Genomic DNA, 16,426 nt, shown 5'->3' with positions numbered 1-16,426 from the left:
AAAACAGTGTTTAAAATAATGGTTAAAAGTTTGAATTTTACATGTTGAAAAGACTCGACATAAGCAGATCCGCACTTTTCATCTATTTGTCAGCTAAAAGGCAACTTTCGACAATCCCAATTTTGAGTTTGGTGTTCTGGAAAAACAAGTAAGATTGCGAATGGCCTTAAGCTCCGTTAACATTGCAAAATAAATAATCTCGATTTAACCAAATCCAAGAGCAATGTAAACGTACTTTGAAATATGTGAAAATATGCCGTTAATATCGACACATGGGTCTACAAAAACTAGCTCAGATTACAGTAGAATTCCATCCCCCTTCAGGCGGCATAGAGATCGTATCATATGCGGACGATTGTACGATCACGGCATCAGGCCCCCATCCATTGTTGACATCTGCGTAGGTTTAACGTCTATCTCAACGAACTTGCCTCATATTTCGCTGCGAAATATGATATGATATCTGCCACCAAATCTTCAGCCATTTTTTTCATTACAAATACGCGTGAGGTGAATACTGAGCTGACTGTGATGGTCGATGGAGAAATGATTCCGACCACCAAGTGTCCCAAAATACTTGGCGTCACATTTGACAGCTCTTACACATGCTCCCCACATGCCACAGCAATTTGCGATAAAGTCAAAAGTAGAAACAAAGTCCTCAAGGCACTTGCTGGCAGTACTTGGGGTGCAGGCAAAGAAGTACAAAGCAATTGGCCGGTCTGTGGTAAGTTATGCAGCGCCAGTGTGGTCTCGTCAGCTTTGTGACACACATTGGAATAATATTCAGATCTGTCAGAATGCTGCCCTCCGAACTGAGACGGGCTGTCTCCTCAGTTCTCATGTGGACCACCTCCATCAGGAGACAAAGATCCTACCAGTTCTAAGCAATACCTTTTGGGCTGTTATCGCAGAGACCATCCAAATCATCATTTTGTGGATAGATATCCACCGCCCAGAAGGCTTAAGGTAGATCTACATGACCTAAGGGTGAAATTCAGAGCTAAAAGAGAAAACGTCCAGATCAAGCGGCATATCAAGCATGTCTAGACAACATGGTAGCTAGATGCAGCCGCCTTAACTCCTACAGAGCAAGGATTGATGCCGACGTGCGATGTACGTCCCGATTGTAACCAGGGACCGCACGATAGACGTCACCTGTTTAACTACCCAGCCGGACCCACTCAACTCAGACTCATCGCTAACACGTTCTATGTTCTACTTCACTATCATTATGTTCTACCTCTTCACTATCATTATGTTCTACTTCACTATCATTATGTTCTACTTCTTCACTATCATTATGTTCTACTTCACTATCATTATGTTCCACTTCAATAAAAATTTAAATTTTCATGGAAAATTTAAATTCATACAATCGGACATTGTCCGGCTGCAGACCGAGGGATTCTCTGTTTCAATTATAAATAGAAAAACAAAAACCCTATAAAAATAAGCAGAGAAAATGTGTTTTCATTGTAATAGCTGATTTCCTGGATCGCGATTTCGTTTGGCTCCACCACTCGAAACTCATCGGTAGGATTTGTCAAAAAGGTATGTCTTCTAGGCTAAAACTATGCCCGTTTACACTGCTCTTTAAATCCGGATTTAAAGACTCGATCATCTGTTTTCCCTTTATAAAATCAGCCGAAGAAAGCCTTAAATTCAAATTTAATGAACAGCGTAAACGGGGTTTAAGAGTATTTTCCTTTTGTAGCGCAGCAAGAAAGAAAAAACTCTACTTCATATATTGTATTTCTCCAAAATGAAAACATCCAACTATTACAACAAAACACACTTGCCTAACTGTAACTCTAAACAATTGTCGATTTCCATAAGGTAAGTTTCCAATGTAGGAATATTGCATCGTACACTGTGTCTTCGCTTACTCAAAAACTTGTACAAATGTGCACAAATTGTTACTGGAAGTCGTTCCCGTACGTGATTTGCCAACAGAAGAGAGCGGGAGAATGCGTGAGAGAGAGAGCACAATTTTGAGTGTTTTGTAATTGAGAGCTTGCAAATTTCTACTGTAGGTTTTTTCCCAGCAGAAATTTGCAGCATCGAACAGCTGTTTTATGAAATTAAGCTGTTCAATTCAAATAGAAAGCAAAAGAGAGTAAAGGCTGTTCTTAAGGCCAAAACAGAATGAGCGCGTTGAGCTTTGGTTTTGTGTGTCGCGTTGCAAAAATGCAACTCTGCACATAAATTCCACAAAAGCATCGAGGAAAAGTTTACAATTTTTAACTTTGACGCTTGAAACCCAAGGTGGATTTAATAAGATGGTCTCATGCGAGCAACTGTTAAAAGCCGGCCAGGTTTGACAATATTAAGATGCCAGATTTTTGTTTGCATTCTCTTTGTTGTTATCTTCTGAAATTTTCATAGAAAATTGAAATTTTCATAGAAAATTGAAATTTTCATAGAAAATTGAAATTTTCATAGAAAATTGAAATTTTCATAGAAAATTGAAATTTTCATAGAAAATTGAAATTTTCATAGAAAATTGAAATTTTCATAGAAAAATGAAATTTTCATAGAAAATTGAAATTTTCATAGAAAAATGAAATTTTCATAGAAAATTGAAATTTTCATAGAAAATTGAAATTTTCATAGAAAATTGAAATTTTCATAGAAAATTGAAATTTTCATAGAAAATTGAAATTTTCATAGAAAATTGAAATTTTCATAGAAAATTGAAATTTTCATAGAAAATTGAAATTTTCATAGAAAATTGAAATTTTCATAGAAAATTGAAATTTTCATAGAAAATTGAAATTTTCATAGAAAATTGAAATTTTCATAGAAAATTGAAATTTTCATAGAAAATTGAAATTTTCATAGAAAAATGAAATTTTCATAGAAAATTGAAATTTTCATAGAAAAATGAAATTTTCATAGAAAATTGAAATTTTCATAGAAAATTGAAATTTTCATAGAAAATTGAAATTTTCATAGAAAATTAAAATTTTCATAGAAAATTGAAATTTTCATAGAAAATTGAAATTTTCATAGAAAATTGAAATTTTCATAGAAAATTGAAATTTTCATAGAAAATTGAAATTTTCATAGAAAATTGAAATTTTCATAGAAAATTGAAATTTTCATAGAAAATTGAAATTTTCATAGAAAATTGAAATTTTCATAGAAAATTGAAATTTTCATAGAAAATTGAAATTTTCATAGAAAATTGAAATTTTCATAGAAAATTGAAATTTTCATAAAAATTTAAATTTTCATAGAAAATTGAAATTTTGAAGTTGAAATTTTCATAGTAAATCCCATAGTGGTTGGTGTGTGTTGCTATCTTTGACTTTCCTTTTCCATTTGCATCTTCGATCACCCACCTCGTCTCGAAAGAGAAACAAACAAAAATTGTAAAATTGAAATTTTCATAGAAAAATAGAAACCCCATTTCCTGTCTAACTTTAAAGATAAAGATACAGAGAACCTTACCGTCTGCAGCCGGACAATTTTCAATTGGAAGAATTGAAATTATCATGGAAAATTAAAATTATTAAAATTTTTGATATTCCAGAACATTATGCTATAATCCGTTGTTGCAAGCTTAAAGAATTAAGTTTAATAATTGCTTTCAACATCCAAATGTGTATCTTCTGTGCATCAAGAAAAACTTTCTCATGTTTTTTTTATATAATTTCCATATATATGCATGTCAATATGTAGAAAGTCATATCCGCAGCATATAGATAAGATTGTGTAGCTGGGTGGAGGTATGTTGGCTGAATTTATTGCAGCTAATATTTTATTTCAATTAATTGATTTTATTGGTCTCGCTAGAGGAGCCGCCGGGAATGATTTTATTACAAATACAATTTGATAAATTAAGCTCAAATTGACTGCAATAAAGTGACAATAACAACAACAACACCTGCGTGTGTGTATCCCACGGTTTACAGAATTATTTATAAAATACCTGATTTCCACATACAGCTAAGAAAAACAGGTTCGCCGCCTCATGACTTTAATATGCGTTTCGAATGTTTTTTATTTTATTTTAGTAATTTCATTAAATGAATGTTTAAGGTATGCAGATAACACTTAATTTAAAAAATTTTTGTTATATAAATCCTAGCATGCACTAGATGCTTATCATATGTTTCTTTTGTTATGTGCGTCTTTTGTTTGATTATTACAGAAATTCGATAATATGGAAATATGTACATATGTATGTCAATACATACATACATACGAGCTTAAAGGTTACAGATTTTTGTTTGACTTGTAAATTCACAATAAATGCGGTTTTAAGGGAAATTTGGAAATGTTATTCTTTTGTGCTTTTGATTCATTTGGCTAAACGATCAGTATAGGCTGCCCATAGGCGATCACGATACAAGGCTGCAGCCTTATCCATACTCTTTGCCTGCATAATGCCACGACCGACCACAGCTATATCGGCAGCATTCTCTTTGACCACATATTCTGGAGTATTGTACTGTTGTCCCAAGGTATCCGTGGATTCGTCTATTTTAACACCTGGCGTTAGCTGTATTAGGCCGGGAAATGCAAAGCAATTTGAAGTTTGACAAACCATGCCGGCTACAAAATCCACATCAGCGCCTTCGGTGGCAATTTTAGCCGATGCCTCCTTATAGTTGTCATCTATCAAATTGCCAGTGGCTGACATTTCGCCCAACAAAAAGACCCCACGAGTTTTCGAAGCACCGCCATCACTCAGGCCGGCTTTTAAGCCCTGTATAATACTGCGGCCGGATAGAGTATGAGCTGTGACCAAATCAGCCCAGGTAGAGATTTTGTACAAACCCTTGGCATATTGCAGGGAAACAGTATTGCCTATGTCGGCAAATTTGCGGTCTTCCATTAAAAGGAAATTATGCCTCTTGGCCAAAGCCTGAAGATCTTGAATGAATTGTTCATTGAAATCTTCCAAGATATCAATATGGGTCTTCAGCAAGCATATGTAGGGCCCGCACTTATCTGCAGCCTCTAAGACCTCATGGCACTTGGTGGTATCGGCAGCCAAACAAAGATTAGTTTTCTTGGCAGCCATCAAATTGAAAAGGGTTTTTGACAAATCACATTTGGCCAAATTGGCACGATTCTCGTAAGACAATTTTGAACGTTTGAAATCATTTACTGAAAAAATAGAATCTTGTTAGAAATTGTTTTCCATTAACGATTATTTCTAGTAATGCTTACCAACTTCTTTCTTATTGCCCAAAAAATTACCATCGCTGTCTATCTGTACATCGGCTATGTACTTGGCCACTGATTCTACTGTTTCACGTTGAATTTTTCCCGCCTCCAACAGTGTATTCATCAAGAATGACAACGTGAATAATGAATGCATGCGTACCCCGTGCTTTAGTACATTTACGGCACCCCCTTGCTCACGATCCACTACTACAACAGCGTCGGTGATAACAATGCCTTCACGTTTTAGATCTTTAACTGTATCTAAAATACTTGAACCTGATGTTACAACATCTTCGATAATAAGACACGTGTCTCCTGCACTGTAAATGCCTTCGATCAATTTCTTGGTGCCATACGATTTGGCCTCTTTGCGTCTAACTAACATGGGAATGTTCTGTTGAACAGAAACTATGGTGGCCAATGGAAGGGCAGTATATGGCACTCCGCAAACATGCTTGGCTGACAAATTGTTCTCCTTAATGTAGTCTTGTATGAGATTGGAAACAGTTTGCTGAAACGTAAAATCAAAGCCATAAGAACAACACCAAAAACAACAATTGTTACATATTATGCACAAAAACATGTGGGTAGCTTGACGGTATATGCTGGCTGTAGGTAGGTTTAGTTTCTTCTTATAACTTACCATAACTTCCGGATAGCTGACAATAACACGGAGATCAAAATATACGGGAGAATTTATGCCGACTTTCATTTTAAAATCGCCAAATTTAAAGGCATTTATTTCAAATAATTTAAGCGCCAGCGCCTTCATAGTTTCAGTAGTTTTGGCCAACATTTCAGTTCGGAGTTTCAAAGAATTCTAATTACAGAATAATATATGTTATTGCGCGTCGCCTTATTATTCGTTAATTAATCGAATTGCCACCGTTTATCTTGTTAAAGTCAGTAAGTGAATGAAATAGCCCCACAAGCAGCGTATTTTGTTATTAAACTGTCGACTCAGCCGGGCAGAGTAGGGATCAAAAAGTAGACATTCGACTAATCGATTAATCGAATTTTTGAGTACAAAAGTCGAAGTCGACTTTTGCTTCTTAAAAAAGTCGAATAATCGACTTTGAAGTCAAAAAAGCCGAAAAAAGTCGAAATGGATTTAGTTTCAAGTTGATTTTTGCCGCCGACACTCAACTATCAACTCAATTCAGCCGGGCAGCAGGATGTACTTATAAGGTAAGGTCATGCGAACAGCTGAGTAAAAATGTTTTATTTTTGTTCTGATTTTGCAATAAATCTATATGTCAAAAGCTTGATAACACAGCTGTGAATTTTTCTATAATCTTAAAAAGATGTTCTCTTTGATCCGATATTCTACACATAAGCAACAGAACAGTGTTACAATGATGAAAATACATATATAGAATATATTTAAAGAAGATAAGATGTAAAACAAAGTTTATTTCCAATATTTAATTTATTTCATTGGGTCAAGAACTCAAATTAAAGAACTTAATTCTTTACACATAGGATTAGAACATATTGTCTGATAACACCTTTATAAGTGCATCCTGCATGTGTTACAAGGATGTTTGGCAAATGTTGATAAATTTATTTAGATGAAACATAAGAGTCCAATCTAACGATGACTAAACTAGATGGTGTACCATCCTTTTAAAATAATATATATTATTTTAATATAATATTAATTAAAAAACAATTTAACATTACGCCGAGGTTGGTCGTTCTCCTTTGTCGTTGTAAGTTCTCATTTAGTAATCCGCCTGATGCAACACTATGTTTGAATACGCTTTTTTCCAACCATTAGCTAATTAGTTTATTTCTCTCTCTTCTCTAGTCAAACATCAACAATCTCGCGTGCTGCACTTTAATTATTTTATAATTTTCTCACTAAAATCTTATGAAATGCTTCCAACAAATCTATTAAAGTTATTTCGCTATAAACGCGATTATTATATATAGTGAAAAATGTGTTTTATAAATGCGGAAATAAGACATTTTCGATAATAACAAGAGTACAAATAGCTGGTTGTAAATGCGATTGTATGCGTGCGTTGTGTGCCGAGAATTAAGAAACAGAGTTGGGAAGTATTATGGTGATAAGAGAGCAGGTAAAAAAAGAATCTGAATTTAACAATACAAGAAAATTATGGTAAATGTTATGCTGGAGATTTGTTGTTGTAGCAGTGTGTTGTACACTGAGTCAATTCGGTACGTACAACCAGCTGCCATGGGATTTATTCCGGAGCTTTGTATTTTATAATGGTTATAAATGTGTGAATCGGCGCGCTTTAAGAAGGCAGTTATAAAGCCTTTAACCGGGAGTGCCAGCAAAGGTTTCTGTCTAGTGGTATGCCAAACAAAAATTTGGATACGTATTTTCATTGAATTCAAATACGGCAACCAAATTTTAGCGATCCTCGTTGTAGTGAGGTTGAGTGACGACGATCTAGGTGTTAATATACATATCTAATACACCGGTATTCACAAAACTTAATGTAGATCTGAAATACGTTTATTTGACAGATATCCTTAATAGAACTATCAAATAAACCTACTATAAAACGGTTTTAAGTTTTGTGAATACCGGTGTTAGTCATAAGTCTGTAAGTCTATGGATGGATCCATAACCTATTTACCCATTTAGCTTCATAGCATCTTATATGCTGCATATTTTAACTGATTTCCTTGAAAAAGCCAAACCATTATTTCTTGAGACATTTTTTGTTACGCTTTGATTTAGATTTCCTGTTTTTGGGCTGAACTCCTGAATCGCCAACGTTTTTGGGCTGTGGATGTCTATCTGCAAGATGGCGATTTGGATGAATGCTGCGGCAACAGCTCAGAAAATTCTACTTTGCATGTAATTTTGTCTACGCACGGGTGGGATAAAGTCTCCTGATCGAGGTGTTTCACACGAGAACTTAAAATGCAGTCCTTCCCAGCTCATAGATCAGCATTCTGGCAGGTCGATTCAGACCACTGTGTTGCTCAGCGGGCAAGGCCCCAACGGCGCTGCATATTTAGTGGTCAACTGGTTCTTTGGCAACACCCGTGTGATGCCGGCACCCCAAGTGACTTGGGGATATCCTCTTGCGTCTGACGAATTGCACTAGCATTTGGGAGTAGACCGTAACATAAGACATCAATTAGATTGGGATAGTTAGTGGTCGGAATCCTGTCGGAATCACATTCAAATCCTTCTTCATCTACGCTGACGATGAATTAAATAGTATCCCTGAAGATTTGGTGACGGATATATACATATTTTGGGCAGCGAAGTAAACGGTCCTCAACAAGGAGGCCCGAAGCCATGATCGTGCAATCGTCCCCATATGATACACTTTCGATGTTGCCTGGAGGGTGAGGAAGAGAGGAAACGTCGATGCTTAACAGTGCCAGAGATATCACGCCACCTTGGGCAATTCATTTCGTATAATGTAACTCTACAGAGCTTAATGTTCAACTCTATAGAGCTTAGACTTCTTAGACGCGGGAACAAATTGGCGATTGGTTATTTAAAGGCGCCGTTAGCTCGCCTTGTCATCATAGGCACTCAGTATTTGTGCAAGAGCCGATGCCGCCCGGCCTCTCACTGAGACTCTCCGCTCGATACCACTGACTGTCCACGACAGCCGTTGCAGCTACCCCGTATGGAGCATTTCTCAATCCGCAACCTGTGGACGCGCCCTGTAGCTTGCTGCTAATCTTCTCGTGACAGCATTGAACATCACACATATCGCACCTCAATGTTCCAACCTTTGTGGTGCGCACAGCTATCCCGGGGTTAGCTGTGCGCCCGGTGTTAGCAATGTCCTCAAAAAGTGTGAAATAAGCGTATCGAAGCCCCAAGAAAGTCCTATCGCATGGCCTAGCCTGACATAGACCAGGGTGATGGCGTGCAAAGCATTCGTCGTGTTATACAAGTTCTTCATCACCAGTGTAGAGATTCCGTCTGGGCAGTTTGGACTACTACTGCAAGTGACATTTGTAACTTCGTCCACGGTGAATTGTGGTTATGGTTGTTCATCGAGGATTGGCTCTTCTCCTTGTCTTGTCACTCTTAGGATGCTCAATGAATTTACGGTTGAATAACTGGACGCAATTAACAGTTGATGTTGTTTTATTCCCATTTGCATGTGAAGGTAGCGATCCCCGTCAAGTTCCTATAGGTGAGCAAGCTCTTTCCAGTTCATTGGGACAATCGCGCGGGGACATGATGGTCGTTGGTTATTTAAAGGCGCCAATAATCCACCTTGTCGCATAGAGCTTCCTAGGCATAGAAGCTCGCAGAGAGCTTCTTAGTACTTAAGCAAGAATCGGAGCGGCCGGCCTTATTGCAGCATCTCCATAAGGAGCATTGCACTATCCGCAACCTGTGTACGCGCCCGGTAACTCCCAGCTAAGCTTCTTGTGGTAAGAATGAACACCACACAGATCGGAGCTCATAGTTATCCAATGCCGGGCAATTACCCGTAATTCTAGTGGGTCGTCCTTATTCACAGCGCAAAACGTGGAACTGTCAAGTCCTCTGCCAAAGGCATATGCCGCTGATTGCTACCTAGGGGAGAATGCTAAAAGCCATGGTGTACATTTTTATGCACACCAAGCGAATATGACTAGACTGCAGGATTCTGATGCTGGGCCAATAATCTTTGTGACAACTCCGGGGGTATATACTCATTGGTCCGTACTGCACACTTTTTGTGCCACATTGTAGACTTGACAACGATGCAAGCTGCAGATGTTGGCCATAATATTCTTCCGATTCATAGAGTCCACTATATAAGCATTCAAATTTCGAAAAGATTGCAAGAACTATAAATTCCCAATCCCTATCGCGGTAATATATGGGATGGGGTTCTGCTGCTGCTGCGTATATTGCCCCACTGGGGTATTCGAAGGATCAACAAAGTCCAACGACGAATAATCCGAAGGCGTATCGACGACGCTTGCGAAAAAAACGTTTATTGTTTGAAAGTATTTCGTTTTTGTTCTTGATACCCACCACCGAAGGTGGGTAGCGAAATATTCGTTTATGACACTATACGGTATATAAATTCTAGCTCGTCGTAAAAATCTAAGAACATCTAGACATGCCCGTCCGTCTATCTGTTGTAATTACGTTGCAGTCAGGAAAAATAAGGAAGCCACCGTAGCGCTGAGGTTAGCATGTCCGCCTATGACGCTGAACACATGGGTTTGAATCTTGACGAGACCGTCCGAAAAAAAATTTTCAGCGGTGGTTTTCCCCTCCTAATGCTGGCAACATTTGTGAGGTACTATGCCATGTAAAACTTCTCTTCAAAGAGGTGTCGCACGACGACACGCCACTCGGACTCGGCTATAAAAAAGAGGTCCCTTATTATTGAGCTTAAACTTGAATCGGACTGCACTCATTGATATGTGAGAAGTTTGCCCCTGTTCCTTAGTGGAATGTGCATGGGCAAAATTTGCATTTGTTTAAAAAATAAAGATCTTGAGCTAAAACTTTGGACAGATTCTTTGTTTTTTCCATTTTGGTTTGCATATTTTTTACTTTTTGAGACTGGAATGAGCTTGACGAGGATCGCCACCCCCACATGGAAATGCGGCTACGACAACATCAACAGTGATATTAGTTGAAAAACATGTTCAAACCCTTCAAAATAGGTAAACGGGAGGTACCGCTATATGAGGCTATGTTAATACATGGTCATATCTTTATCATTTTCAGTTTGATTATTGTTTACCGTCTGAAAAGTCAAAATAGATAATATCAGGCTGAGCCGCTATATGGGGCTATGTCAAAACATGAACCTATCTTAATAATTTTTGGTTTAGATATTTTTTGATCTCTAAAAAGCCAAAATGCCGAATTACAGCGACATTTCGAAATAGTTGAAAAAGCTGGTACCGCTATATGGTGGCTATACCTATGTTATAAATACCTAAATGGACCAATGTTACAATTTTTTGCGATAGTTTGTTGTATCCTATAGGAGCCTTTGATACAAATTTTAGATCGATAAGCGATTAGCTTTATCAGAAATATGTTTGTAGCAGCTTTCCATGCAAGCGAAACCACAGTGCACAGTGATAGGTGCTACGTACACTTTTTTAGCCGATATGGAAAATAATAATCTAGCCATCTAGTGTCTCAAAAATTCAAATCGGGAGAACGATTTCTATGAGAGCTATAGCAGGTGAGGTGTAACCTCCCATGGTGGGGGGCAAAAAAAAAATAATTTTGTCAACTTGTGTAGTGAGTCAGACATATAATTCGAAGATAAAAAACCCATTTGCTAAAAATATGTGACAAAACTCTCCTCCCCATATGGTTAACGGTTTTATAACGATCTTACTTCCACTTTAACAATTGTGCTTTGGCGCCATTATGCATTTCTAAGCCAAGACAAAATGGATCGACTCAAGTTTCCATTTTTAATGTAAAATATGTTTTAAGCCGCTAATTTTATTACAATCCTTTGCATATGATGATGGCAGGCTATAAAAGTGTCTCTGCGAAAATAGAACTACACACACACACACACACGCACTTGGTCACACACATATTCAATATTCAGATTTCATATTGCCACAGGGGGTGGTAATTCTATGACAGAGAGTACGCGTTGTTCTCACTCAATTTCAGTTTCAATCATACCCGCTTCTCAGACCAATTTAGGGGTCCTTCACACCTCCTCACAGCATATTTATGTGATTCCGCATACAAAGAACATCATAGCGAATATGCCAATGTTTTTATAGAAGAAGTAACAACAACAACAATTGTATATCTGGAAAAATAATAAAATCAACTCCTCTAAACACATACTAAAATGGGTACATGCTATTTATTATTATTGGAATGCTAGTAGTATTAGATATATACAAATGGTTTTATATAAAAACTAAATACCCTATGTAATTTAATATACATGTACTCTCTCCTCATATGTTGCCATATGGTGGGAGGTTGCTGAAACGGGGAGTTCGCTTATTTCTTCCCCCTACACACATGACTACTTACTAGTGTTACATTGCACCACTAGGATATGTGTGTGGAACACAGACCCCTCTTTGGTGTTTTGTGTGTGTGTGTGTGTGTGCAAGGGGGCAAAACAACAACAACACACACAATGCCACATAAAACGACAATAATTATAAATGGGGGATGTTAAAGAATAAATAAAAAACAAAAGGACAAAGTGAAAAAATGAAACATTTCCCGTTAGAGATTATAAAATACAACACATAGAGAAATCATCGTCATCATCATCGTTGCTGCCAACACCAACCATCCAACCTGCACACTACCATAGTCATTCACTCACTCTCCTATGCAGTTTGGCTCTGGTTTTAGTTGTTGTTGTTTTCATAGAAAAAATGTGCATAGCACTTCCATATGTGTGTGAGAGAATGTTTGCTTAATTGGTGGGGATTTTGCTCTCCCCAAAACACTAACTCATACTCTCAGCAGCCCTTTCTCTTACTTTGTCTCTTCAGTCAAACAGTGTTGTTAAATGAATTACGGGTTGTATTTTGAAGAATACTAATGAAATATGGTGTCTCTTATGGTGATTTCGATTGTGCAAAAAAATGTAGCATTTTCCGACATGTTGCACTGAAATCGAAATTTTGTGTTCGTTTGTCCAAAAAAATTTAACCCCAACACCAGGTGTAGTGCTTTGCCTACAGAGAGTGGAAATATGTTGCATTTCTTACACCGTGCCAGTCTACGGTGGAGAACGTCGCACAAAAAATCAGCGGCTATCATTCAATAAAGTTTTGTTTGAATATAAGAAGAAGACAAAATTTGTTGAATATTTGGAAACATGCGGCAAAATATAAAAATGGAAAAAGTGAACGCGTTTTATTAAGCTAAAGGCGCATTAGATGCATCCGAAGACGAGGATGCGATTTTTATTTGGTAATATTTATTTGGTCGAAATGACTATTTTTAGCGGGAAACCCTAACTCCAAATTTTGCAAAATTTTCAGGAAAAATAGTTTTAGCCATTTTAGAATCTAACAGAGCAAACCAACGAAGCGGAAAACATGTTTTAGATCTCTAAAATTTTTCATAAAATATCTATTTTTGAGAAATTTTCAAAATTTCTATGAATGTCATATTACGACCTGTTGTTACGATTTAATTTTTTTTATAGATGTAGCCTTCCGTTGTTTACGAAGATACAATTTTGAAAACTTTTTTCCTATACAATTTTTTGCAATTTACTACTAAAATGTAATTTTACTACAATTCACCTCTACCAGAAAATTTCGACGGCAGTTTCTAAGGAAGTTCTTATTTAAAGGCTGGTACTATATAAACCCACTTTTCTCGAAAAAATCAAAAATTTTTCACGATTACTGTTTTTTTTTAGATAATAGCTGATTTCATTCATTAAATAATTGTAGAAAAATTGAGTTTCCATTGTGAATCACGCATATAGTACCGAGCTTATGACGAAGGTTTCTGTGAATATTAAATGTAACTTAATTTTTCAATGAAAATTAAACTACAACGAGTTATTGTTAAAATTCTTTTTTATGTAAATCCAAAATCTCGAAAAAATTTAATTTTTCTAAAATAATTGTTTGATATTTTTTTATTAAAATTAAACATTTTAATACAAAAACCAACTGTAGAAAATTGCTTAATTGACAACACTGTAACTCACCCTTTCTAATACGCTCTCGTTCTCTCTTTCTCTCACCATGCACCAGACATTGGTGTGTTTTGTATTTGTGTGGGGCTTAAAGAGTGTGAGCACCAAGCGCCAGTGTGTGCGTATGTGAGAGGTGGTGAGCATGAAGTTTCCGGTTTTTATTTGAGGGTGGTGGGTGGTTTTTCGTCGCTAAATGAATGGCTTGATAATGGTGGCTAGTGTTAAGGGTGGTGGTGGTTGTTGTCGCCGCCGCCGTTGCCGCTGCTGCTTATTTTTCCACACTGGCGGCAACTGGCATCATCATTGTCGTCGGTCGTCCTCATCGCCATCGCGTTAAACGTGAAGCCAGGCAATAGCAAGTGCGCCACAAGAAAGTTATTAGTTTGGTGTCGGCGCTCGGCTTAGTTAGTCGCTATTTGCACGCTTTTCGGTTTGCGCGTTTATTGAGTATAGTAGTTGACTTTATTGTCCTTTTCTATGTGTATGTGTGAATGAACGGGTGTGTGTTTTTGTAGTATTTATGTGTCTACTCTGTCTACGCTAAACATTATGGCTTAATACTCTTATGGGTCTATTTGCCAAGAGATCTGTTCGTTGTACTACAACACAACAATAAGCTGATGAAATTGAAAGTTCAAAATACACCACCATACAGCCCCATCGGTGGACCCCATATAGGAGTTGGGTGTAGTGATAGCAATTAATGGCCAACGTACTTAGGTGGTACGTACGAACGTATGTGCACGTTACAATCAGTACGACGATGTATGGAGTAGTACAACTGCAATAGCAGCAGCAGCAAAAAAAACATTCACAGTCATCTAACAAAAACAACCCCCTTCTCTTTGTGTGTTGTTGTGGTAGCCGTCATCGTTATTGCCAAGAGCAAGAGCAGCAGCAACAACAAAAGCAAAATTTCTTCCTTATATACATACATGCATATTTCTGATTCTAGTGGATGAATGACTTGCTGACATCAAAATGCGCTACTCATACTTTACAACGTTTGTTTTCTAAGGATATTGGATTAATTGAGCAGTTTGCATGTGTTAGTGTTAGTGTAGAAAAAAGTGTGTGTTAAAAGTTGGTTATTGTTTCCTACTCAGCCACCACGTTTAATGACTGCTGCGGTCTAATCATAAAGAAAACACAAAAGTCAAAAAAAAAATTAACATAGCCTATGAGCAAAACGAAAATGTGATTAAATCACCGACCATAGCTTTCAATAGGAAAAAAGGAAAAACAAAAACTGATTGGATACACGCAGTGTATCGGTGTGCCAACTATAAAAATACTCACTAGCTCATTTCTATTGTAAAACCAGTCGGGTTGGTTTTCCTTCTGAAGTTTCGGAATAGCAGCTACTCTGTCATTATACACCATCACCAACCATCATTACCGATGCCGCCACCATACATAGAGCTATAATTGTCATCACAGTCAGCAATACCCAAAAGTTTTCATCGTTGTTGTTGTCGTTGTAGTCATCGTCATCACCATTGCCGACTTTGTGTCGTCGACATTGTTTATATTTTATTGGGGAAAAATACGATAGAACTACGATAAACCGAAAACGAAAGTTATTTTTGTCCTTTACACATACATGGGTACATATACGTATAGCCACCCCATGTTAAAGTGTATACACTCAGATACAAAGAAACAAAATAATTAGTAAAACAACAACAATAGCAATAAAACCAATTTAGTTGTCGTGTTTGTTCAGTGAATTTCTATTAAAAATAATGTTAACCATTGCAAAAGTGTCTGCAAAAATATAATAAATTTTGTTTAATTTTTCCTTTTTTCTCTCTCATTCTCCATTTCCCGCTCTCTCAAAATCATCACGTTCTCTCATCGCTGTTCTCAATTGTCTAACAACAATTAATTACAAACCAAAACAAAAACAGAAAGTATTTTTTGTACTTTCACCTTACTATTGGTAGAATAATAATAACATCAACAAAAGAAGAAGAATAAGAAGAACAAAGAATACGCGAGTGAGTGTGTGTGTGTTTGTGTGACTCGGTCGGTCGTTGTCGCTGTCGCTATCATCGTCATTCGTACGATTTAATTTGTTATGATGAACTTCTCCGCATTCGGTGGACCGTTTTCGGGCATTCATCAATTTGCCGCAAAATTTGGCCATGATACCCAAACACCGGGTGCTTTCACTACGCCCGGCATCAATGGCAACGCTGTAGCATCCTCTGCTGCCAACGACAATCACGTGCAGCGCTATCAGACAAATGGCAATCATTTTCAACAGAATATCCCCAATGGTAAGTGGCATTTTTCTTCATTATTTATTTACATTTCACACATTTCAAGTTCAATATTTTAAGATTATACTACCCCCACATCATTTTTGGACATATCGGAAAGGACTAGGACACTTATGAATGGATGTAGGTTCATAAAATAATACACATTAGCATGCAATACTACCTATCCATAGTATTAATATACCAATCAGAGTGAGTGGGGGTAGTTTTTGTAGAATTATTCTTGGAAGAAAATCTTATTGGAACATTTCCCAAATTGGAAATTATCCAATAAAAAAATTCTTAGTAAATTTTTATGTTTTTGTTTAATCACTATATTAAAAATATTATGAA

At 36.9% G+C, this 16,426-nt stretch overlaps 2 protein-coding genes across 5 annotated transcripts in view; one reads left to right on the top strand and one right to left on the bottom strand.

Moving 5' to 3' along the window:
• Nucleotides 1-3,980: 3,980 nt before the first annotated feature.
• On the bottom strand, nt 3,981-6,158 carry LOC106096345 (uridine 5'-monophosphate synthase). Its single transcript, XM_013264046.2, has 3 exons — nt 5,825-6,158; nt 5,185-5,692; nt 3,981-5,121 (listed from the first exon to the last, which is right to left on the bottom strand). Exons 1-3 carry the CDS (start codon nt 5,975-5,977, stop codon nt 4,310-4,312), a joined length of 1,473 nt encoding a protein of 490 aa, XP_013119500.1. The 5' UTR covers nt 5,978-6,158; the 3' UTR covers nt 3,981-4,309.
• An 837-nt stretch (nt 6,159-6,995) lies between these two features.
• LOC106096383 (zinc finger and SCAN domain-containing protein 22) overlaps nt 6,996-16,426 on the top strand; it is a 69,257-nt gene continuing 59,826 nt past the window's right edge. Inside the window, exons 1-3 of one of the 4 annotated variants that reach the window (XM_059362600.1) lie at nt 6,996-7,265; nt 15,719-16,090; nt 16,154-16,216. In XM_059362600.1, the coding sequence (XP_059218583.1) occupies nt 15,889-16,090; nt 16,154-16,216 (265 nt within the window). In that variant the 5' untranslated portion in view covers nt 6,996-7,265; nt 15,719-15,888. Of the gene's footprint in view, nt 7,266-14,217; nt 14,308-15,718; nt 16,091-16,153; nt 16,217-16,426 lie in introns of those variants that run through there. The other 3 variants (XM_013264104.2, XM_013264103.2, XM_013264105.2) reach the window with 3 other exon arrangements.

Source organism: Stomoxys calcitrans, chromosome 2, assembly GCF_963082655.1.
Source record: "Stomoxys calcitrans chromosome 2, idStoCalc2.1, whole genome shotgun sequence".
In the NCBI taxonomy this organism is placed as follows: domain Eukaryota; kingdom Metazoa; phylum Arthropoda; class Insecta; order Diptera; family Muscidae; genus Stomoxys; species Stomoxys calcitrans.
This window is presented reverse-complemented; position numbering and strand designations above follow the sequence as displayed.

What these genes read in the sequence shown, in the direction of transcription:
- LOC106096345 (XM_013264046.2), bottom strand. Translation starts at nt 5,977, where the DNA reads ATGTTGGCCAAAACTACTGAAACTATGAAGGCGCTGGCGCTTAAATTA. An exon ending in TCAGCTATCCGGAAGTTATG is followed by an intron (nt 5,693 to 5,824) that starts GTAAGTTATAAG and finishes TTTACGTTTCAG; the next exon opens with CAAACTGTTTCCAATCTCAT. An exon ending in GGGCAATAAGAAAGAAGTTG is followed by an intron (nt 5,122 to 5,184) that starts GTAAGCATTACT and finishes CTATTTTTTCAG; the next exon opens with TAAATGATTTCAAACGTTCA.